We start from the raw sequence: 24102 nt of genomic DNA, 5'->3' as shown, positions 1-24102 counted from the left end.
GCGTAGAGGCGCACTTTGTACACGTCGCAGGTCGCTTTCAAGATGCGGCGCCCGCGCCGAAGTAAAACTTCCCCACCCTCCCTCGCCTCCCCCGGTGCGCCTCGCTTCCGCCCGGCCTTCCTTCCTCGGGTGCGCGAGAATGAGCCGCGATCGTCGGCTTACCCTCGCAAGCTTTCACTCACAGATACAGCGTACGACGCCCGGCGACGATTTTATCGTGTTTTGACTTTATACGGAACATAACGGCGATGGTGACGACAGGAATGCGCTTGGAGTGTCCATATAATTGCTATCAAAATAAAACTAACTATAAATGACCCCGTCCAGATGATAAACACCTCTAGGCGCCACCTCTTTTATTGACTAGAACGGAAGAAGTTATCGCAAGTCGCCTCCAAAGTTGCGCATACCTTACACAATCTTTTGGGCTTTCTTCTTCAATAGGAATTCAATTCCTATTGAAGAATTCCTATTAAAGAATTCCTTCTTCAAGGAATTCAATAATATTTCTTCAAGCAATGCACAACAGCACAGACTGCACAACATTTAGTGTAAGAATGCCCCATTTTAGAGCGAGAACTAAGAAGGGCAATGGCGACAATACCAGTGGAGATTCGACCACATGCTTATTAGGTTTGGTTGAAAGATTCCCAAGATCTTATTGACGACATAGTGCTTCCTTGTAGTTTGATCCAGAATTCTGATTCGCTTGTGGGTATCGGTTTGAAATTTTTGCCCAACATCTGCCTCATCACCATCGGGGCAACAGCAGCGAAAGCCAACACTTGCATTGCCTTCCTGCCGTCTAGGTGCCCCAGCCCGACACCCCACTATCCCATTACCTTACAGCGGATTACGAACAGTTAAGCGCGGCAGATTCCATTCAAAACGCAACAAACACGTTTTCAAAAATTCAAACATGTGATGCACAACGTCGTTTCCACAAGCTTATGCAAGCATAACTAAAAAGATACAAAACTACTTTTTCAATGGTAAGTTTGCCCAACCGCATTAAACGTTTGGTGCTTGCAAGTTGTATATATATATACATGTATAGTTTGTTGTGTTCGATTATTTCTCATAAGGATCGATGATGCGGACCGTAGATCCACAGATGATAGTCAGGTGAGCGTCTTGGATGTAGCCCCACTTTTGACAAGTAGGGGCTTCTTGATTACTGCAGACCTTGATGATTCCACACGTGGTGCGGCAGGACTGCGAGGGCAGCTGGGTGAGGGCAGAAGGGACAGGTTGTCCCTAAGGCAGGGCTGTGGTTCAGAGCCCATGGGCAGGTTGCAGCTGGCGTCAATGCAACGCCCACACGTAGCTCATTTAACGCAACCTCCTTGTGGTGGGTAAGACTGGGCAGAGGTCTTATGCGCACGGAGGCACCAATACTCGTGTGAAGTGTCGGAACACTTCTTTTTTTGGTAGCCATGTGAGCGCGGGGTGTTGCGGGAAGAGTGGCGGTGAATATGTCACTGGATGTTGGTGGCTGGCTGCCTCGGTCTGGATATATGGTGGTGAAGATGAACGGGATATTCAAACAAATCATCATGCACGGGAACGTTGACACTTCACGATGCACACTTTTGGCGAAAGGCGATTCGTTTAATATCTTGCGAAGGTGTTTCACCACTTGCGCCGAATCTCTTCATATGCGCGATACATATCCGTTCATGATTGCACCGAAAAGCTGGTCGAATTATGAATTCGGCACCTTATGCCTGTTGGTCGCTTGATTTGCGATGTTCAAAAAAAAGAAAATTTGCTATTAGAAGGTGCAAAGCTACATTCGCAGCAATTAAAAAAGAAGGGCAGTGGCTGCCGAAGCAGTGTATTTTCAACACATTGTATACAAATGGACCTGCTAGCGAAAACGTAATTTTGGTTAACTATGATGTTACGACAGTGTCTTGAGACTATCTTCAGTTCCTAAGGTTGGAAGAAAACCTGTTTCAGCCGGATGGTACAAGGCCAGAGTCTGGAGCCGCCAGCTTAAGCGAGATGCCGGCATTCACTCTGTTAGCTTGAAAAATGTTGATGTCGGCGCGATTGGCCGCAGGTTTTTAACGTTGCTCGGAGGTTTGCAGGATTGGGAAGGCCAGTAATCTCCGCGTAGAAAGATGTATGTGACAATGATCCAGCCTTCCAGGCATCGACCAATAGAGACCAACAGCTTGTTCGCTACAACGTCTATTTCAGGGAACAACTGGGTCGCAGTTCCGTCCGACTACGCTACGAGGTATGCCATCACACGAGCTTTGCTGACTAGTTACGCCTACTGGCGTCGCCGATTTCATACTTTATGACGTTATCCTTAATGATGATGTCCTTAGGCAACTGCACACAGACCGAGGCCACTACTTCCTGTCCAAAGTTGACTATGACCTCCTTCGTTCTTGTACTGTGGAGAACAAGCTCATTACTGCGTACCACCCGCAGACCTACGGGCTCACCGAGGGGCTGAACCGCACCTTAACCGATGTGCTGGCGATGTACATGTCTGACGATCATCGGGACTGGGACAGCACTTTGCCATATGTCACGTTTGCGCACAGCTCATCTCGTTACAACACCACCGGTTTTCCGCCTTTTTTCCTACTGTTTGGTCACCACCGTGCATTGACTTTCAACAGGCAACTACCTGCTGTTGTACAACATAGCACAGAGTATGACCGCGATGATGCCGCGCGAGCCCATCGGGCACATCAGATCGCTCATGAGTGACTATCCGACTCGCAATTATTTCAAACTTAGGACAGGTATGACCACTGCCACCTACACCTGTGCTTTCCCCCGGGACTACTTGCACTTCTCTGGACTCCATACCGTCGTGTAGGTCTTTCCGAAAAGCTTTTGTCGCGTTACACCGGACCTTACAATGTTTTATAGCAACTTGGCGACTTTACCTATGAGATCATGCCAGTGCCAGTTCTTCAGCCTCTACCCTGTCATCGCGTGACGTCATGCTTGTATCCTGGTTAAAACCATACTTTGCCTCCGCCTCCTCCTCGTGTAATTAGTCTGTGGCGAGACGCCGCTCCGCCCGCCGGAGAGGTTAGATGCTACGAGCCACCTCCTTGTTTTAACGAAGGAGGCGACTGTCGGCGAAACGTTGCGCTTGTTCAGCCATCTTGGCCATCTCAGTAAATAGGCTGCTTATATACCCTGCTTCGCTTTTCATATATTTGACGCCCCGTCACAATATGTCATCGGTGCAGTATCCAAACCGGTTTCTGAAGGAGGTGCCATCAGGGCCACGTGCTTTACGCGTTTTCGCCGAATCGACCACTACAACGTGCCACGTAGAACAAAAAATAAAAATGCATGAAAAAAAGATGTGGCCAGTTTGCACTAGTGGTGCAAGGCTGGGTCACAGCGGAGCTAGTTCCGGCTGTTAGTAAGTGTTGCTAGGTATTGTTAAGTTTTGCGAGGTCTCCTCTGGTTCCCAATCCTCGGCACGATGGGCAGGATCGGCTCTCCGTCGATCGTAGTCCCGCTGAGCCGCGCGCCGAGCTTCCTTGTAGGCGGCGTCTTCCTCGGGAGTCTTGCCTTTCTTCGTTCACCCTATGGTAGCTGTGCACGTGTGTTCACTATACGAGAGAGGCGACATGTCTCTCAGCAAGGCGGCTGTTCAGAGCTTTCCAGCATATCAGTGACGTCACGGCTAAGCGAACACTTGCTTCTCCTCGGCTGGGGAGAGGGAAGGCGAAATCCATGCATGCCGCGGCGTGACTCCGCCCTACGCACGTGTGTGATGCGAGGAAGTTGCGTGGTTCGGCGACACACAGCTGGGCCGAGTTTTCTGTCGGCACGAAACGAACTTACGAAAAGCTTAACAGCTCCGCTGTAAAAGAAAAAGTGAATCGCTGTAAGTCACTGCGGCACATAACCGTCTTATTGGCTGTCGGCGGCCAGTGAAACGCCGTAAGCTGCCGTTGTCGACAAATGCAGGCGCGGTGGAAGTGACAATACTTCGCGGAAGAGTGCCCCTCCCCCTTTTCCCATCTGTTTTCGGCAGCGCCATCCGCGTATCGCTCTAACTCGGTTTCGAGGCTATTTGCTACGCGTTCGCGTGTTCCCGTTCATAATGCGCACGATCGCACTCAGTCACAAGAATACAAAACATTGCTAAGTTCTAAGTGGGCACATCGCTTCCAGCGCACTCCAAAAAATATAGTTTCTTAATGACGACGCTATGGAAGCATTACTTTGAGCTCTTCCACTTTCTCTGTCGCGGCTTCTATAATCAATCTGCTTTGGTCGCTTGCATGTCTCGTGATTACTATGGTGTCACTCAAGAAGTGGGTGCAAATGCATTCAGAACAATGCAAAAAAAACATCCCTGCCCTTCTTTACTTTTTGATGGTGCTCCTGAAGGCGCACATTCAGACATCGGCCAATTTGCCCCAAGTAATTTTGTCCACGCGAGGGGAGGACGTCATACACTACATTCTTACAGCAGGGACTGCTGACGTTACAAACTCGTTTCTCTTTTTTCATGCGTAAACGTAGAAATCAGCGAGATTAGGTTTGGAGCCACGAGGGAAGCCAGCGCCGCAGGAGGAAGGCGCCTGGAAGTGGAGAAGAGAATCGCCGCGTTTGCGCCCTTTCCGTTTGTGCTTCGACACCGCGGCGCTCGCTGTGCATGTTCGCGGCGTCCATACGATTGCGCGTAACCCGCATTCACGAAGTGAAACGTCACTGTACATTTTGTTGCTGCACAAGTCAGCCTGCACAACTCAGACATCTTATTCGGAGTGGAAAAGGCTGCATTAACATCCGCTCACTTGCCCATTTTTCTTAATCGATGCGACACATGGCGCATGCACGGTATCACCGCGACTTCCCGCTTTGCGGATTGCTGTGTCTCAGTGGCGATTCCACGAGCACATTGGCAGTGTTTTTTTAGCAATGCTTCCGCTACCGAAATGAGCAGCTTCTTAGGGCACTAAGCACTACCAAAGTAACAATCCGCACGTAAGATTCTTAGAGTTCGCTGCTATCGAGCCGTGCAACGAGTGTCAAAACTTCCCACTGTTCTGCTGCCACGTGGCCTGCGTTAAGATGTCATGAGACTACACGGGAAACGAAATGGGTTCATGGGAAAGTAATTTAAAAAGTTATTTAAGGTTCTCTGATGCTTTACAGTATCTGTTTCTATGGTTTCGAGATCAAGCACTTTCATATAACGCAAAACATTAACAGTCAACATCGTCAGGTCCGTACTTTCCTGAGCCCGATATACACGATACTGCACTTGAACGTAACATGTGTGACACGAAATACTGAGATTTTTTTACCTCATAGTCCTTGCACACCTCGTTCTTCAGGCAACCAGAATATTTACAGAATCTTCGCTTAGTATCCTCATCCCAGGAGTCCTTGATGACTATTTTACCGCCGAATCGAACTTTGTCATCGGTTATCCTGATTGCTGAAAAGCATGGCACAAGTACAGCTTTTATGAAAGCGACAGTCTTCAACTTCAAACATTAATGCGTATTAAAATGCGTGACGTATGACTATGAAAATCTGCGCATTTGTTGATACGAGATGTTGTGTTTAGTCACAGAAATGCACTGTGCAACTGCGTGACGACCCCTTTGAGAATCACATATACTGTATACTCCTTCATGCTATATGACCGTATCATCGCCGGTCATCGCCATTAAATATCGAAAGATTGCAGTAACTAGGACATGTATAACTAACTTGATGATCCAGAACATCTGTTTCGTGCCCCCGACCCTGCAATTTACATTACAACGAAATCTCGGTAACCTCCTAGTATTTTTGAAGCAAAAATATTAGAGAACCTCCGTGCGCCCTGAACCTGCGAAGCATCAGGACCGCACGTGAAACGCTATGTAAACTCCGGTACCCAATCACTGCAGGCTTTGCGTCTCGATCACTGCTGTGGTACGTATGGTACGCGATGTGAGTTCCACAGAATAGCGTCGGCTGGCCTCTATCATGAAATGGCCATGGTGCAGTAGTTATAATGCCAGGATTAGGCTGAGGACTGTTGGTTAAACTACAGGTCTACCAGCTAGAACATTATTGTGTGCGCCATGGCTAAGGTAATGAAGTACGGCAAAGGAACCATCAAACATGGTCCGCCCGTTTCCTCCATTGAAGAGAGATTATGCAGCAAGAAAAGAGAGAACATCGTGTTCCACTTCAGTTTAAATTTATACCACGCTAACCGGAAGCAGCTGAACCAGATAACAGGGTCCTCAGTATGATGTTTCTTTAGCTTGATATTATATGCTTCAAACTTAGATTGTGTATATACAAAAAATCGGTATGCGCCGTAAGCCAACGAAAGCAGTTCGTGAATATGTGATGACGAAATGCGGCGACGGGTCAGATGGGCTCCAGATCGCCTCTTCACACGAGATTCTGCATGCTTGCGGTTCAAACCTACTTAAGAAATTATGAATCTCCTATAAGACTTGCACAATATGCATTTATTACTGAATCAAATGAGGTTTTTGAGAACAGGTGACCAAGGTTACATACCCCACATGTTGTATTTGTGCAGGCACAATTAGCCCCTGTAAATGTTCGCATTAGAGAAATAATTCCGTTTGATAGATCCACGTTGTCGCTCAAAATTGAATTTGCAGACATTTTTCCCAATAACGCAAAATTGCAGCCCACAACATATTTGAATGCCCTTTTGGAAGACTATATGGCCCATTTCCCAATAAATGCAATAGCCACTGATGCTACCTCGTGTGAGACTCACAATCCCTCGACTGGTCTTTTTCACTTCGCCTTCCAGATTGCACAATTTTTAATTGTGCAATCTGGAAGGCGAATTGTTCTTGCTTTGCGAAAGTTACCGCTTCATGCTACAAAAGTTATTGTCACAGATTCTCTTTCTGTTTGCAGCGCGCTTAACGCGTCTACAAATTTGACAGCTTTGAACACGTTTTATACATTAGCTCCACCTCACTTAAGTTTAGTTCATTTTGCATGGGTACCAGGCCACTGAGACATTCATCTTAATGAAATAGCTGATTCTTTAGCACGAGCTTCTTTAAAAGGTTCTGCGATATCTGTACTGCCGGCAACTGTGCCTATGAGTTTGACTGAAGACAAAAAAGCCTTTCATTAGAAAAATCTACAGACTTAATGCATCTAAATTATTCTTGGAACCGACAAAAGTGTCCTAACCGGTAATTGGAAGCGTGCATTTACAAGGATGCGTTGCCGTATTCCACCACTTAATTTTTACTTGCACAGATGTGGTCCCCTTTATGCTACCTCTGCAATGAGCCGGAATCCATCGATCACTTTTTATTATCGTGTCGGCGGTTTTCCAATTATCGAAAACGGGGCTTGGAAATTCCACTTCGCAATCTAGGACTGCCGTTAAGCAGTTCAGTTATACCCTCACTTGGAGCAACGGTATTAGGATATAGCCACAGGAACGCTTGGCCGAGTCATTTATAATTTCCTCTTTGATCCAAAAAGAATGCCTTAATAATATTTTCCCATTTTTATGATTGATTTATTTCTCCTTCAATAAATTATAAATTTAGAAAATTCAGAAAGTCGAAACACAAACTCGCATCTACAATAATATTAATATTATATTCAAAATTTAACTTGCTCATTTTTACGTCTACCCTTTACATTTTATTTTATTATTAAATTCATGTTACTATTCCTATCTAGGCGATGCTCACTACCTTATTATACACTACTTTATTTCTTTTAGTATCGGTTTATTTCTCATGTTTGATTAATATTTTTTATCCATTTTATTGCGATATCAGTTTTATGGACACTCCAAGCGGATTTCTGTGCCGTCGTCGTCACCGTCACCGTGAGGTACCATATGACGTCAAATGGCGATGAAATCGTTGCCGCGCGCCGTATGCTGTATGGGCGAGGGACGCGCGTATTCACGGGGAGCGAACGCACGGTGTAGCGCAAACGCGGCTTCTTCCGTCGCGTGAAAGGTCGTGGGGAGACGCGAAGGAGGGAGGGGAGGCAACGTTTAGCTGCGGCTCCAAATGAGTATTTATTTTTTAAAAAGTCACCACATATCCACGAAGTGAATGATGAGTGGGGGAAGCACCGGGGATCATTCTGGTAACTGTGATTTACGCATATATGTATACCATATATACATATATATATTCATATATATACTAATACATATATATACTGTACATGTGTACAGTATATATACAGCGCTTGTATAGCCCTTGTGCACCGCAGTGCCCCTAGCGGTCTCCATGCAAACCAGAGCTACGGACGGACAACGGACGATGAGGGACAAGGCTCGGCCCTAAGGTGCTTCGCCCCTAAAACGTTGCGAGGCGCGAAGGTGGTAAAGACTTCCGACGCTGCTAGACGAGTATACTGTTCTGATCTCTTCGAAAACCTCCGAGCCGCCGCCAGAGGCACCGGCAACAGTCACCAACGCCGGGCGCGTTGCGAACGCGGGCAAAACACCGACGGCGCCGACAACAGTTCTGCGCGTTGCTGGTGTTCCTACATGTACAAGTTTATACAGCTGATAAAACTACTATCCTTATTCCGTATAGCTCTCTACTAATTTGCTATCGCAACTGATGCTTCGCCTTTCGGGTGAAACTGCGTCATTTTTATTGCTATTTATTTAGTAACAAATTTATTTTAATTTTCAATCATAATACCACCCGGTTTGTTGGCTGAGGCAGAGGCAAAGCTACAAGTCGGCTTCACCGGATTCAAAATAGGCATCGACGAAAAACATCCTTGTTCTCGGCACTGCATCTGATGCTTCGGCCTTAGCACTTAGCAACCGGCAAAAAATTACAATGGGTGCAACAACGTATGATATTGCATCACACGCAATGTCCCCCGATAACTAGTGTAAAGGGGTGATATACAGCATCGACCATGACCCCATGCCTGAAATGATACTTAAACGCATTGTATCTCCCGGATGCGAGGCGCTAACATGTCGAAGACTGGGAAACATAACAAGCATGGTGATCACATTCCTGGGGAAAACAGTACCATACTACACTGAATTTTCCGGCCTCCTTCTGCGGTGCTACCTCTGCAAGAGGACCATGCCATATTGCCAAACCTGCAACGAGACAGGCCACAGAGAGGACGTCTACCTGCGGCCCCCGCCAAACCCAAGTGCTGGGAATGCGGCACTTCGCTAACAACGGAGCAGCACGAGTGCCACCTTCGGTGCGCTCCGTCGGCAATCACCCGATGGCAGCCAAAGCCTAGCCAACATACTCCTGCCACCCGTCAACCGCCGGAAAGCGCAGCAGGCCCCGCGAGACAGCTCCCCGTCTCCGAGACCACATCGAGAGCGCTCAGAATCCTGCCAGTCGCGATCCCTGAAACGACGGCGGAGCTGCCCTGGGGAGGAGCAGTTTCAGGCCGCGTTCCGGTTCCAGACGTGACGGACGTCATCGCGATGACGGACGCCATCCCATGGCAGGACCTCGAGCCGAGGTTGTCCCAGAAGTGGCAGGAGAAGCAAGTGGGCCGCGTAGGTCACACAGCAGGTGAGCTGGGCAAAGATTGTTACTCCCAAAGCTCCCCGCCCCCTACCTGCTGACGCAGAGCTGGCACAATCACACATTAGGCTCCCCACTGAAGAGAACGCAAGACTTAAAGCAGTAATCACTAACATGCACACAGAGTTCGTAGCACTTAAAGAATAATTGCTAGGATTAAATGGAGCTACCCTACAGAAAACACTTCAACCCCATCCCCCGAGAAGCGCAAACGGGAGGAGCCGCCAGCGCACACAGTCACTCCAAATCCGACAACGCAACGAGCAACCACGCAGCCACCTACACCGCAGGGAGTCATACCCGTCAAATATGCCACTCCCCAGAAGGCCGAGGAGATAGCAGCAAAGGCAACTCAGAGCCTTCAAACATCCCTGTGGGCTACTGTGCAACAACTCACAGCTACGCAACAGTCAGCGACACAACAACAATTCGCAACTCAGCAACTATCTAACGCTCAGATGGCAGAAGGCATCACGAGACGAGACGAACACATACTAGCACTGGAAGCTCGGCTAAACTGGCGCCCAAAAAAACACCTCACCAGATCTCACCGGACTTACAAGTCTTACCAGACTCACCAGAACCCCACCTAATGCAAGCATCACCCCCCCCCTCCCCTTAACAACCAAGATGGCTCCTCCTCAACATCTATGCAGTAAGCACTGGGGCACCTCAGGCGAAACCACGGTGGGGCAGTGAAAATGTCGGAGCTACAAGAACCAGTACGGATCACTGACACAATACACCTCTACATCGACAAGAGCATCAGAACTCGTCGTACTGCACGAGACGAACGATCACGTCCGCCTACCCGGAGACTTCTGGTACCGATACAGGTTCTGCCATGGGATGGCGTCCGTCGTCGCGATGACGTCCGTCACGTGTGGAACCGGAACGCGGCCTGAAACTGCTCCTCCCCAGGGCAGCTCCGCGTCGTTTCGGGGATCGCGACTGGCAGGATTCTGAGCGCTCTCGGTGTGGTCTCGGAGACGGGGAGCTGTCTCGCGGGCCCTGCTGCGCTTCACACCCTATTAAGTAAGAAGCTCGTGTCTGTTCAACACCATCTCCAACCATTCTAACCACTTACTATTTTGACCGAAATTATCCCGCAGGCAACGAAGTGTCCCATGTTATTGGTAAACATCTACTGCCGGCCGAAAAGCCCGCAAACGGTCCTCAAACAGGTTCTGGAGCAAGCCAGGCATGCTGCAGGCAACCATCCACTACTAATATGGACGTCTTTAACGCAGCCCACCCTCTCGGGGATTACACGTATACCAATCCTAGGGGAAACCTTCACAAACTTATTGAGGACATGGACCTCACACTCATCACCCATCCAAGGAATAGCACGAGACTTGGCACAAGGGTTACAAGAGAAACGAACCCCGACCTAACTCGCACCAGAAACATTCCCCAAGCTTGCTGGACCAATATGAAGGAGCACCTAGGCAGCGACCCCGCACTGCTAGCCACCGCTCTCCATGGTCTCAAATACAAAGCCACGAAAAGCTCTGCTCGTCTCACAGATTGAACCAATCTGCGGGAGATAGAATCACAAAGGCCTGCAAGTGAACAAAACCAACAGCATCAATCCATTCAGGACTGGATCACTCAGCTTCACCAGGACGTCAAGGCACACACCGAAATACTCGAAACATCCACCACCACTCCCCGTTCATCGACGCTCGCTTGCTACAGATCTGGGAAGCCCGACGTAGCCTGCTGAAGCGTTGGAAAAGGCAACGATTAAATTGTAAGCTGCCGAGGCGAATCGCCCTACTCATACAAGATGTTGCGGAATACTCCACCACGCTATGCAGAGGTACCTAATCAGCCCGGCCAGCAGCAAAAGGGAATCCAACCACAACATGGCCCGAGTAACCCACCAATTTCTAGGAAACGAGGCGGACTTCTTTTGACACTCAAAGCCCCGTACTTCTCCCCACAGCCATCGGAGCCTCTGCCACCCTACACCGGCAGCCCGAACGTGCTCCTACATGAGAAAATTCACCTACATGAAGTAAGCGCATCAATACTTGGCTTGAAACGCCACAGAGCCTGGGAAATGGACCAAATCAGCAATAAGGCTCTTGGCAATTTTCACAACCCCTCGATAATAAAGTTTACCACTCATCTTAACAAAGTATGGAAGGAAGGAAAGCTTCCCGATGACTGGAAAATGACGGAGGTTCATCTCGCACCGAAGCCAGGCAAGCCACCAACCACTGAACACCAACGACCGATCTCCCTCACTTCGTGCGTAGGAAAGCTTCAAGAGCACATCGTTCTCAACAGGCTACAAATATTCCCGGAGGACTCGGGAAAACTTCCAATAACGATGATTGGATTCCGTCCACACCTCTCAACACGAGACATCCTACTGCAGCTGAAAAAGGGGGTGATTGTACCTAGCGACATGCAACTCCGCCACCGCTATCCTCGCCTTAGATCTTACAGGGGCGTTCTATAATGTCAAGCATACAGCAAAATTACAGAGGCTAAACACACCGGGCTGTGGGGCCAGGACGCATTACTACATCAATGATTTCCTCTCAGATAGAAAAGCCATCCTAAAGGTCGGGCACCAAGCCGCAAACCCATTCCTACTAGGTGGGCATGGCACACCACAGGGCGCAGTGTCGTCCTCTTTCCTGTTGAATAGCGCCCTAATAGGTCTTCCACCGCTCCTCTATAGCATGCCTGGGGATCCGGCATGGCCTGTGCATCCGCAGGGTGAATTGAAGCAACGGAGAGCCGCTTGCAAGGAGCAGCAGACGCGGTGAGCGACTATGCTAAGTCATGCGGCTTCTGATGCCCCCCCCCCCCCCCCCCACCAAAAAAAAAAGTCGGAGCTACTCCTGATCTCATCGCGAAAGAAGCACGCACCCGACTCGCTAACTGCCACCATACAGCTGCAGGTATACATCATCACTCCTTCTCAGAGTATCAAGATACTCGGCCTGGTTTTTGTTATAACTGCAGTGTTCTTATCATTGCTCAGATGAAGTCGACAGCTACGCGTGCCATTCTGGTTGCCTATCTTATGTTTTCTTACTTTGTTTCCCTTCCCCTCCTTCCTTAACCTGTGTTTATATTTCGACGTGCGCTGCACATAAATGTCCATTCTTCCGCCTCGCCTGCGTCAAACGCAGTGTCCGACCTACGATGTTACCGTGGCGACGCGAAACGGAAAGCAACAGCCCTGGCAAAACCTTGAAACACAGGACGGTAGTTACGCTACGGGGCGACGACTCGAAGATAGCATACCAGCAACTGCCCAACTTCGACAACGAAAGAGACAAGTGGAAGGCCTATGTTATCAAGACAGAGCCATACTTTGAGGCAACGGGCATGACGGAGTCGACAAAGCAACGGGCGCTTTTGGTGGCAGCTTTAAGCATGCGGACCGTTCAAATATTAGCAGGGAGACTAGCGCCGAAGAAGCCGAATTCTTTGGAGTACGAAGACGTCGTGAAAGTCTTAGACGAGTTTTTCGATCCCAAGCGCCATGAGATTACCGAAAGCTTCCGCTTCTTCAAGCGCTGCCAGCTTGACGGTGAGTCTGTTCAAGAATTCATTACTGAAATCCGTCGAATGGCGGGCAACTGCAATTTTGGTACCATGCTCGACCGAATGCAACGGGATATAATTGTGTGCGGCATAAGATGGAGTGCACTGCAGAAACAACTCCTGACAAAGAAAGATCTGTCCTTAGAGGACGCTGAAACGATGGCACTGTCGGCTGAAGCTGCAGATAAGGATGCGAATAAAATGGCCGCAGACGCGTCGGCGGTGCTTAAAACTAAGGCGCAGTCAACCTTAACCAAAGAGGTACTGGCCGAATGTGGGCGTTGTGGCAGCTTAAAGCACAACAGTAATGCCTGCCGTTGGAGTAATGCTCATTGTTATCACTGCGGTCGACGTGGTCACCTAGCAGTACAATGCCGGAATGAAGAAAGAGCAAGATCTCGAACTCGAGAAGGAGCCCGGGGATTTCGCGGCATAGCACTGGCTGTTAAGGAAGGCGTGACAGATGAAGACATACAGGATAGCATGCACATTTGGACGCTAAAATCGACCCTCGAGGTAAATGTGAAGCCCCCAATACGACGCACCTTCACATGGGGAGGTGTAGACGTATTGTAAAGGGGGCTTATTTGGCTCGTAGAGCGGCAGCGAGAAACGCAGCACCAGCAGGTAGGGCGTAGCCAGAGAGCGAACTGGGTACGAGCCACACGATGGCAACGGGGCTGTTCAGCGTGCCGATCTTCTTCCTTACAATCACCCCCCGGTATGGAAGACTAGCCATCCTGGCGACCTAGGGAGAGTGCAGTGGATCGTAGTACGGCTTGAGCCTGTCAATGTGTACAGTCTCTCGCCCGCGACGACGGAGATCGGAAGACGGCGACACGGCTTCAACCACGTAATTAACTGGTGATGTTTGCGCAACCACGCGGTAGGGCCCGTGGTACTTGGGAAGGAGCTTTGACGTCGATGGCGAAAGGGTGAGGAGGTGGTTTGAGGTCATGACGCTGTTTTTGGAGACACTGTTGAGCAGACGTCAATGAACGGGCAAGTTGTCGGCATTTCTCGGCGTGCTGAGCGACCGTAGCAACAGGTGAGCAGTCGGCAGGGTCCGGCCGGTACGGGAGAACCGTATCAATGGTACTTGAGGGCTGGCGGCCGTAAAGCAGAAAGAATGGTGAGAACCCGGTAGTGGCTTCGGAGGCAGTGTTATATGCGTATGTGACAAAGGGAAGTACAGCATCCCAGTTGGAATGGTCGGACGCCACATACATTGATAGCATGTCACCAAGGGTTCTGTTGAATCGTTCGGTTAAGCCATTCGTCTGTGGGTGATAAGCGGTAGTTGTGCGGTGAATAATTTGGCATTCTGATAGGAGTGACTGCAGCACGTCTGAGAGGAATACGCGACCCCAATCGCTCAGTAGTTCACGAGGTGCGCCATGGCGGAGAACAAAGTTGTGTAGAATGAACGAGGCGACGTCTTTAGCTGATGCGGCAGGTAAGGCGGCGGTTTCAGCATATCGTGTCTAATGATCTACGGCAACGACAACCCATCGGTTGCCAGCACCAGTAGGTGGAAGAGGCGCGTATAAATCAATGCCGACACGGTCATATGGGTGAGCTGGGCAGGGAAGTGGCTGGAGAGGTGCGGTGGACAGGGGCGAGACAAATTTGCGTCGCTGGCAGGCAATGCAGGAGCGTAAGTATTTGCGGATGAAAGTGTACATGCCGCGCCAATAGTAGCGTAGGCGAAGCCGTGTGTACGTCTTCGACACTCAGCCGCGACCACACTGGGGGTCGGAGTGAAAAGCTTATCGATACGGGTTCCCCGGTCTGCGTCGTGTCCCGACAGCTACTTGAGCAGCTTGAGTGAAAAGCTTATCGATACGGGTTCCCCGGTCTGCGTCGTGTCCCGACAGCTACTTGAGCAGCGCAAAAACACTTGGCCTTCGCTGCGGCCTTCACGCACGAAGTTATCATACTACCTCAAAAAATTGCCAGTTTTTGGAGAGCTCCTGTTGCAGGTATCCTACGACAGTACAACTGTAGAATGCACATTGGTGGTGCTAGATTAACCCGGTCCAAGCTTATGTGGTCGAGACTTAATTTCCCTTCTGGGCGACGCAGGCTCTCCGGTCCTCAGCCTCTCAGCTAAGCCGCTGACCCTACAGCCATCTAACACCACGCCGGTCACTGCTGACGTGTTCGCGGAGTTTCCACATGCTTTCAGCTCGGATCTAGGACTCATCAAAAGAACCCGCGGCACACCTACTGCTGAAGGAGGGAGCCACGCCCAAATTCTGTATGGCCCGATCTATTCCCTAGGCTCTACGCACCTAGGTATCTGAAGAGCTTGATAGCCTCGTGGCATTAGGCGTATTGCCACCGGTGCCGCATTCCGAGTGGGCTACGCCCATTGTACCCGTCCTTAAGTAGAACGGCACCGTTAGGATTTGTGGCGAATTCAAAGTCACTTTAAATTCGGCATGTGAGCGGGAGCAGTACCCGTTGCCAGTTATCAATGACATGTGCGCGTCCCTAAGCGGTGGAAAACATTTCAGCACACTGGATTTACGTGACTCATATAACCAAGTCCCTCTTGATGAGGAATCCCGCTAGTTATGCGTGATTAATACGCATAAAGGTCTTTTCTGCTACAACAGATTACCTTTCGGCATTGCCTCTGCGCCAGCAATTTTCAACGCAGAATGAAAACAGTTCTACAAGGCTTATCAGGCGCGCAAGCGTATCTGGACGATGTCTTGGTGTACGAAAGAGCAGGAAGTGACGAGGTGCTAAAAGCCGTTCTGCAGCGTTTCCGCGAGAGTGGTGTTAAATTGCGCCTCGACAAATGCAAATTTTCGGCAAGTGTCCGTTACATATCTTGGCCACCGAATCGATCAGCAAGGGTTGCACCCAATAGAAGAGAATGTCGAAGCTATCACAGAAGCCCCTATCCCGAAAAATGTAGCTGAGCTTCGTTCTTTTCTTGGCATAATCACTTTCTACTCAAACTTTTTACCGAACATATCGTCTCTGCTCACTCTATTGTATCGGCTGCTGGAAAAGAACAGACATTGGGGCTCTGGGAAGAGGAGCACCAAACGTCGTTCGATAAAGCAAAACAGTGTTTTGCAGCAAGCAGGGGTGTTGGTTCATTTCGACGCTTCAGAACCGCTGAAACTAGAGTGCGACGCATCGCAAAAAGGAATCGGCGCAGTGCTTTTTCACAGCGAAATCGAACGTCAACAACCCGATAGATTTTGTTCAAGGACATTGTTGAAAGCAGAAAGAAATTATTCGCAACTTGAACGTGAAGCATAGGCCCTCGTATTTGGAGTAATGAAGTTTCGCGATTATCTTCTGCGCCGAGAGTTCATCTTGGTCACAGATCACCAGCCGCTCCTGGGCCTGCTGAGACCGGATCGGCCCACTCCGCCTCTGGTAGCTGCTCGCATACAGCGCTGGGCGCTGTATTTGGGAGATTTCGCTACAAGTTACAGTATTCTCCAGGCAAGCAGCTCCTGAACTCAGACGCGCTTAGTAGGTTGCCACAAGAGAACTTCGGAGCCAACCACGGAAGGGGAGCCACCTGACTACGTTATAGCACTCGCATGTGTCCAGTAGGGGGCGGTCTCGTCAGAAGAACTGCAGGCGCTGACCGCAGGTGACGCAGTACATTCAAAGGTCGTGCAGTACACAAGAGACGAGTGGCCTCCAAGCCCTAAAGCATTAGAACGAAGCTTACTCCCCTTTTACGACCGCAGACTGGAACTGTCATTGACCCACCGTTTGCTGTATTTGGGCCATTGAGTTGTCATTACAGTCAACGGTCAACATAGAATGTTGCACATGTTGCACGAGACACATCAAGGATCATCGGCGATGAAATGACTCGCTCGTTCAGCTTTCTAGTGGCCAGTAATCGACCACGACATATAACAACTGTCAGCGAGGTGCACAAGCTGCATCCAAAATCGACCAGTGCCTCTATCTGCTCCACCAGTTAACTGGCCGACCTGCCAGGAAAACTGGTCGAGAGTGCATCTAGATTTTGCGGGGCGAATCAAAGGAAGCATGATCCTTGTTCTCGTATAGATGCTCACAGCAAATGGATTGTGGCCGTACCAATGAAACAGGCGACCATGTCTTCGACTATTACTTGCCTGCGCAGCTTCTTTACCAGGTTCGGCATTCCTCGCACCATTGTTTCAAATAATGGGACGCAGTTCACTAGCCAAGAATTTGCTGATTTTGCGAACAACAATAACATAACCCACCTGCGCACGGCTGCGTTTCATGCACAGTCGAATGGCCTAGCAGAGAGAGCTGTCCGAACTGTTAAAGATGGGCTGAAGAAGGTGAACCAGGGCAGATTGCCTTTGCAGACTGCTTTTCAACTACCGGAGAACACCCCTTGCCTCGGGCAAATCTCCTTCGGAACTACTACTTGGCTACCAAATCCGGTCTCCCCTTGACACATGTTTTCATCCTTTGGTTGAAGGAATATCGGGAACACCGGATGACTGGACCCTTGCACCAGACACAAATGTTTACGTCCGTAACTTTGGTAAGGGTGATAATTAAGTGGAAGACGGGCACGGTAAAGTCCGCAGACGGAGCTAGGATGGTGACAGTGGAAACACCCGAGGGCCTCGTTCGGCGACACGTTGATCAAGTTCACACAAGAAAATACCCAATGGCTACCCAAGGCCGCAGGGAAAGTGAAAGCTCGTTCATCTCGAGAACTCCGCAAGACACTCCCGGAGCAGGGCCAAACGCAAAGGCCGAAATTCGTGAAACGTCACCACCACAGCGTCAGTCATCACCCCAACTCATGGACTCACAAGAGAGAAAGGGTGAACCTGCCGTGGCCATGAAACTCCGACGCTCAACACAAGAGCGCAGACCTATGCTGCGTCTTCAATATTATTAATGGAAAAACGTTATAACTGCAGTGTTAACGTTATAACAGCCACACGTGTCATTATGGTTGCCTATCTTATGTTTTCTTACTTTCTTTTCCTTCCCCTCCTTCCTTAACCTGTTTTTATATTTCGACGTACACTGCAAATAAACGTCCATTCTTCCACCTTGTCAGCTTGCGTCTGCCTCACCTGCATCAGGCGCAGTGTCCGACCTACGATGTAACAGTTTTTCAGTCGGATCGCACCAGCATATTATTAATCAACAAGCTTAACAATCTAACAGCCCAAGTTAGCCACGTGATCCGGCGAATAGCAACCAAAACAAGCGTCAAAGGGGAGGCGGACACGCTTCGGCTTGTCCAAGCCTTTGTCGTGCCTCGAATAGATTACGCTATCCCATACGCACTAATAAACGCGACGGAATTAACGAATATTGACACAATCGTCAGAAAGGCATATAAGCAGTTGATAGGTCTGCTGATAAGTGCATCCACAGTACACCTAACACGGCTAGGAGTGCACAGTAAGGACGATGAGCTGATCGAGGCACATCTATACAACAAGCGTCACGGAAAGGCGGAAATCCATCGTCACGGCTGGGGATCTCTGCACCACGCTACCACCCGCCGCCTCGGAATGTGAGCTTACCCCATGCCATCCGGAGCATCATCAACGTACCTCCCGTACCTCCCAACATGCACCCAGTGCCCCACTCGCAGCAAAGGAAGGGCCGGGCACGGGCCATACACAAGCAATACGGGAGTCAAATCTCTACAGCCTATACGGATGCGGCGTCTCACCCCGGACGTGCAGCCACAACAGCCACCGTAATCGTGAACAAAGAGCACCGAAGCAGCATTTCATTCCACCGAAACAATCCCCTCCAAGCCGAGGAAGCGGCCATACAGAGGGTGAAGTCATAGTCACCGACTCTCAACAGGCCTGTTACAGCTTCGCTAGCGGCATAATTCATACCAACGCGCTCAAAATCATCAATCAAAAGCCGCCAATGAGATCAGTCATGATCATCTGGACGCCAGCTCACCACGGCATTCCTGGCAACGAGATTGCCAACCTCGTTACTCGAGATCTGATCCGCCGAGTTGACGCAGAGGAATCCGAGTGCGAGCGCATGCACCCTCTAGCCTCGTACCAAGACATCACACAAAACTACAAGGTAACCCGCAGAACATACGCACCCCCACACAAGTCACTACCTAGAGAGCAGGAGCGTTAGAGCACTGCACGGGCCGATTTTTGCGGCCCGGGCCCGGCCCGGGCCCGTTTTTACATTGGGTGGCCCGCCCGAGCCCGATCAAAACTTTTATGGCGAGACCCGGGCCCGGCCCGGGCCCGGAAATAATCTACGTTACCCGCCCGGCCAGGCCCGCCACCCCTTTACCTTAAGCCCGAGCCCGGCCCGAGCCCGACTCGATACCGGCCCGAACCCGGCCTGAGACCGAAAAATACATGTTTTTGAGAGTTGAGAAGCCCGAGAATAACTCGCAGACAGCCCGAGCCCGGCCCGGGCCCGCGTCAAAAAAACCCGAGCCCGGCTCGGGCCCGGGTCAAAAAGCACACGCCGTGCCCGAGCCCGGCCCGAGCCCGTGAAAAAACTTCTCTACCCGGCCCGGCCCGGCCCGTTGGCCGGGCCGGGCCCGGGCTTTCGGGTAAGCCCGAGCCCGTGCAGTGCTCTAGGAGCGATTCCTCCGAGCTCAATATGTTAATACATGACCCCACATAACGAGATATCACCTAATAGCCCCTACACAATTCTCTCCGCAATTTCGCTTTTGCGGAGAACCCGGAAACCTCAGGCACCATTAAATCCACCGAACCATTGTCACACCAATGAGCTTTGGAATAGAGCCTTGGCCAGCACCGACCTCGAGCATCAGCACGGTTGATCGTAAGAGTCCAGGACGCGGACCGCGCTCAAGGCATTTTGGAATGAGGACGCCTCTCCAAAGCTAAATTGTGTGAGAACAAATATTAATCAAAGGACGTTCAGCATACTCACGTACTGTCAAACCTGTCAATAACGTTAACAATCAGCATTGAGGCGAGTGCTCCAACAGTTCCAAAGTTCAAAGCTCTGCAACAAAGTGAGGAGTAGTTGACAGAAACCCTTGAGTCATGCAATAAAAGTTGTAAACTCAATACCTTGGCGCTGGTGGTCTCCTATAGTGTGGCACAACCACCGCCGCCGGCAGAACTGCAGGTAATATGTAGAAAACGTGTTTAATTTTGTAATTCATCCGGGTGATTGCCAAAAGGCGCCCACGCGTATTCACATTGACAAGAAGGCGTTCACTAAGCGGGTGCTTCAGAGGTGATGAGTTGCACGTTGAATAAATACCGCATTTTCAGCTGGAATGTTCCGAGTTGTTTTACTGTGCCACGCACACGTGAGCTCAGCATCCGACTATCTCTAGAACATCACGCAACATCGTGCATTAACGCTTCAGCAATGTAAATAAACAAAAAAGTTTCTTGGTTTCAGTTCAATCATACCCAACAACCCCAGGGCTGTGATACAGGCGCTCTGTCAGTACGCCACCACTGTGTTGCACTGAGCGCAAAAAAAAAAAAAAGTTCGAAACAGCTGCGTTGTAACGCTACTCTTGGACTACATAAAACAGTTTCAACGGGTCGCACTTAAGTTAAAATCACAAAATTTGAAACTCCTACTTTCGTGAATCCAATTTAACCTCTCAGGTATACGTAATGTATCTATCTGTGCTACGCTTTGGGCTTACGAGTGCCATTAAGCGGAGCATTTACGGGCGTATTAGCTTCATGGCCTCTGAGATATACGACTACTCGTCGTACGGTGAATATATGCACGCTCCCGTATGTTCTCTGTACCTTAAGTGTACACAATCTGCATTCAAGCCGAAGTTATATTCGAAAGAACGCCACAAAAAAGAAAAACACAGACACGAAAAGACACGATAAGAAAGTGACGTGCTATCGCCACCTGTATTATAGTGTTTTTATGTTTCCGTGTTTTTTTTCCTCTTTTTTTTCTTTTTTTGTGGCACCGTTTCCAAGATGAATAGAAGAGGTGTGTGAATATTCGAAATGTTCGAATAAAAGATCGAATAATGACACTTTATTCGATTCGGTCTTCGAATCGGATAATCACTATTGGTAAATGCAAACATTTCTCGAATACTTCTCGAATATTTTAAAACGTCAACTGCATCCAAATAAACATAAAATTGGAGATAAATACGGTACATTTTCACTCCCCTGGCCACAGTGTTGACATAAAACGTAAGAACTTGCGTAGTGGAGCCGGCTATGTAACTTAGGTAACCATACAATATAGGCTGTACAGCGATCATTCGCGTTCTCTGAGAGCCCTGTGCATGCGAAAAAATTACTTGTTTGCTAGACAAAAAGTACTGGCTGCCGTCCAAGGGAGGAGGCGAGAGGCACTGTCTCGCGCCCCTCCGGCCACCTTTGACCCCATCAAGGGCTCAATAAAAGTGTTTCTCTCTCCTTTTGCGCTTTAAAGAAACGACGTGACCCGCCGTGGTTGCTCAGTGGCTATGGTGTTGGGCTGCTGAGCACGAGGTCGCGGGATCGAATCCCGGCCACGGCGGCTGCATTTCGATGGGGGCGAAATGCGAAAACACCCGTGTACTTAGATTTAGGTGCACGTTAAAGAACCCCAGGTGGTCCAAATTTCCGGAGTCCCCCACTACGGCGTGCCTCATAATCAGAACTGGTTTTGGCACGTAAAACCGCATAATTTAATTTTTTTTTAAAGAAACGACGATTCATAACGTGTTATATAATGACAGAAACGTCTTGACATTAGGAATACTGGGATCCGAACACCGTTTTATAACAATTGTGGTAACGGCTCTTCATTATTCGAAAACTATTTGAGAAGTATTCGATATTCGATTCGATTCACTTCTGGCACTACTCGATTCGTATTCAATTCAGTCTCAAAATTCACTATTCGCACACCGCTAAAGATGAACCCCATACAACGGTCAGTTTTATTTAAGCCGAAGTTCATTGAAAAAGAGAGAGAGTAGACAGAAGTCCCGCCGTATGTTGGTTGTGGAGGTTTACTTTGTCAGAGATATTCTTTCCTGCACATCTGATGTGCCACAGAACCTCAAGTTTTACCATGTCAACAATTGGTACATGAATGTACGTGCTTGCATAAGCACCGACCTACAACATTTACTGAGCGTTGCCCTGTGCCATAAAGACAATTCTTTATCACTGCTCCCGTCAACATTCGGTTGGTCGTTTTACTGTGGTTGGCAGGCCACGTGAGTGAAAGTGTACATGGCTTCGAAGCTGCCTTTGGCTCGGGGGCTGCGAAGGCTGTGTGATTTCAACATAGTTTATTGAAAGTAGAACTTGCGGAGAAATGACGCTTTACCAGCTGGGCTGACTAAAGTTGTTAACGCGCATATCGTAGTCATGAGTTTTATGGTTCAACTTGGTGAACACAAGCCGGAAAACAAATTTCAAATTCGGAAAACATGTCATACAAGGGAAGTAAAAGATGCAACCTTCAGACACAGGTTATGAAATTCACTCTAAAGATATAGTCTTGTTAAGCTGTAATGAGGTAGCTCTTGGAAGCCGTATACTTAATTCATAAAAAATAATAACTACAAAAGTGACAACAAAGCAAACTGATGGCTGCGCCATTGCTTCATTCGTACATATTGTTGCGTCCAAGTGCTTAAAAGGGGTTTATTTAGGCGTGCTAGAGCAGGAACAGCAGGCTACGAACAGCAGGAATGGCCGCTGCACAGTCGTCGTCCTCCTCCTCTTTCTCCTTTTGATCCGCACGTCCCTTTTAAGCACTTGGACGCAACAATATCTGCCTATTCGCTGCGTCATAGTTATGTTCCAGCATAGTTGACCCGTAATGCGTCCACAACGAAAACTTCCACAAGTTTTCCATCTTCGTCCAATAGCAGAGTTTTATCGTGGTCTTATGTCAATGTGCACTGCATATTTTTTGTCGCCTACAACTTTACCTTTCCATATCAAGTGCAAACAGCATCTTCCTACTTTCGCCAATTATACTGTGAGTGGGTGATTTATTCGGATGACATTGAAAACGTTAGCAGCTGTTGCATCACCTGCTTCCCCACAAGCAATAAATTGTCCAATGAGCTAAAGATTATAACATGAAGTGATGTGAAAACACGAACTCTTATTAATTTTTTCTTTCAATGTGCTACCAACAGTCCAAGATTCCTCACTGCAGGGGTGTGATTAATACAGCCTGGTGATGGCTTAAGGCATTTTGCCGTATTGTTTTGGTGGAGGTACCGATGAACTTCAGACATGGAATTGTTGCGGTCGTCATTTTAAGAAAACATCGCTGTTATTATTTTAACCACGACCACAATACCAATTTTCATTATTTCCTGTCCACATGAACTAAATAGTCAATGAGGCAACAGCGAACGACACAGCTCATTGATCTTACCGAGGGTATCGCTCCGTTCAATGTAGTAGGGATGAGAAAAAAAGGCGACGGCCGAAAACCTGCAAAATTCAATGCAGAAACAAGAACGCGATATTTAAAGTTAGAGGACGCTGGCAAACAGTTCATTTATTTGGCAAAGCCTAGCATATTAAAGGGTAAACCAAAGTCAACCACGAATTCAAACGAGCGGGGTAGCTTCTTGGGTTATTAATTTCAGGAAAGTACATGTCATTTTCTGTTGCGAAAACCTCAGCGAATACGTCTCGTGTGGGCACGACAGAGAAACAGATGCGAAGAATGCTTAGTAAGTGAAGCACAACGACGAAGACCGAATTGGTGCGACACTCGTCACTTGTTTACTTCTTAGCCGAACACCAGCCTGTACTGCCAATGTTGCACATGCGCACACTAGTGAGATGTTCCGAACTGCATTTATGGTACTTCCGAATCACACACTTCTTGGAGGACTGATTCTCTTTTTTCTAAACGCAGCTCTTAGGCTCCCGTTCCTGCGTTGAACGTCGACGTGCCTCGGCGTCGTATCCTGTACCGCAAAATGAAAGCGCGGGAGATGAAAGAAGAGAGCACGGGGAGGAAAGTGCAGGAGGTTGCTGCA

The 24102-nt window shown here is 48.9% G+C and overlaps 1 protein-coding gene across 2 annotated transcripts in view; it reads right to left on the bottom strand.

Moving 5' to 3' along the window:
- LOC119465202 (neprilysin-1-like) overlaps window positions 1–24102 on the bottom strand; it is a 78386-nt gene that overhangs the window by 41570 nt on the left and 12714 nt on the right. For both annotated transcript variants that reach the window (XM_037725999.2, XM_049656611.1), the window contains exons 6-9: window positions 23487–23545; window positions 20171–20222; window positions 20032–20102; window positions 5307–5440 (exon numbers count right to left, since the gene is read on the bottom strand). In XM_037725999.2, the coding sequence (XP_037581927.1) occupies window positions 5307–5440; window positions 20032–20102; window positions 20171–20222; window positions 23487–23545 (316 nt within the window). The remainder of the gene's footprint in view (window positions 1–5306; window positions 5441–20031; window positions 20103–20170; window positions 20223–23486; window positions 23546–24102) is intronic.

Source organism: Dermacentor silvarum, chromosome 9, assembly GCF_013339745.2.
Source record: "Dermacentor silvarum isolate Dsil-2018 chromosome 9, BIME_Dsil_1.4, whole genome shotgun sequence".
Lineage (NCBI taxonomy): Eukaryota > Metazoa > Arthropoda > Arachnida > Ixodida > Ixodidae > Dermacentor > Dermacentor silvarum.
Note: the sequence above shows the minus strand (reverse complement) of the source record. Positions and strands in the feature narration are given on the sequence as shown.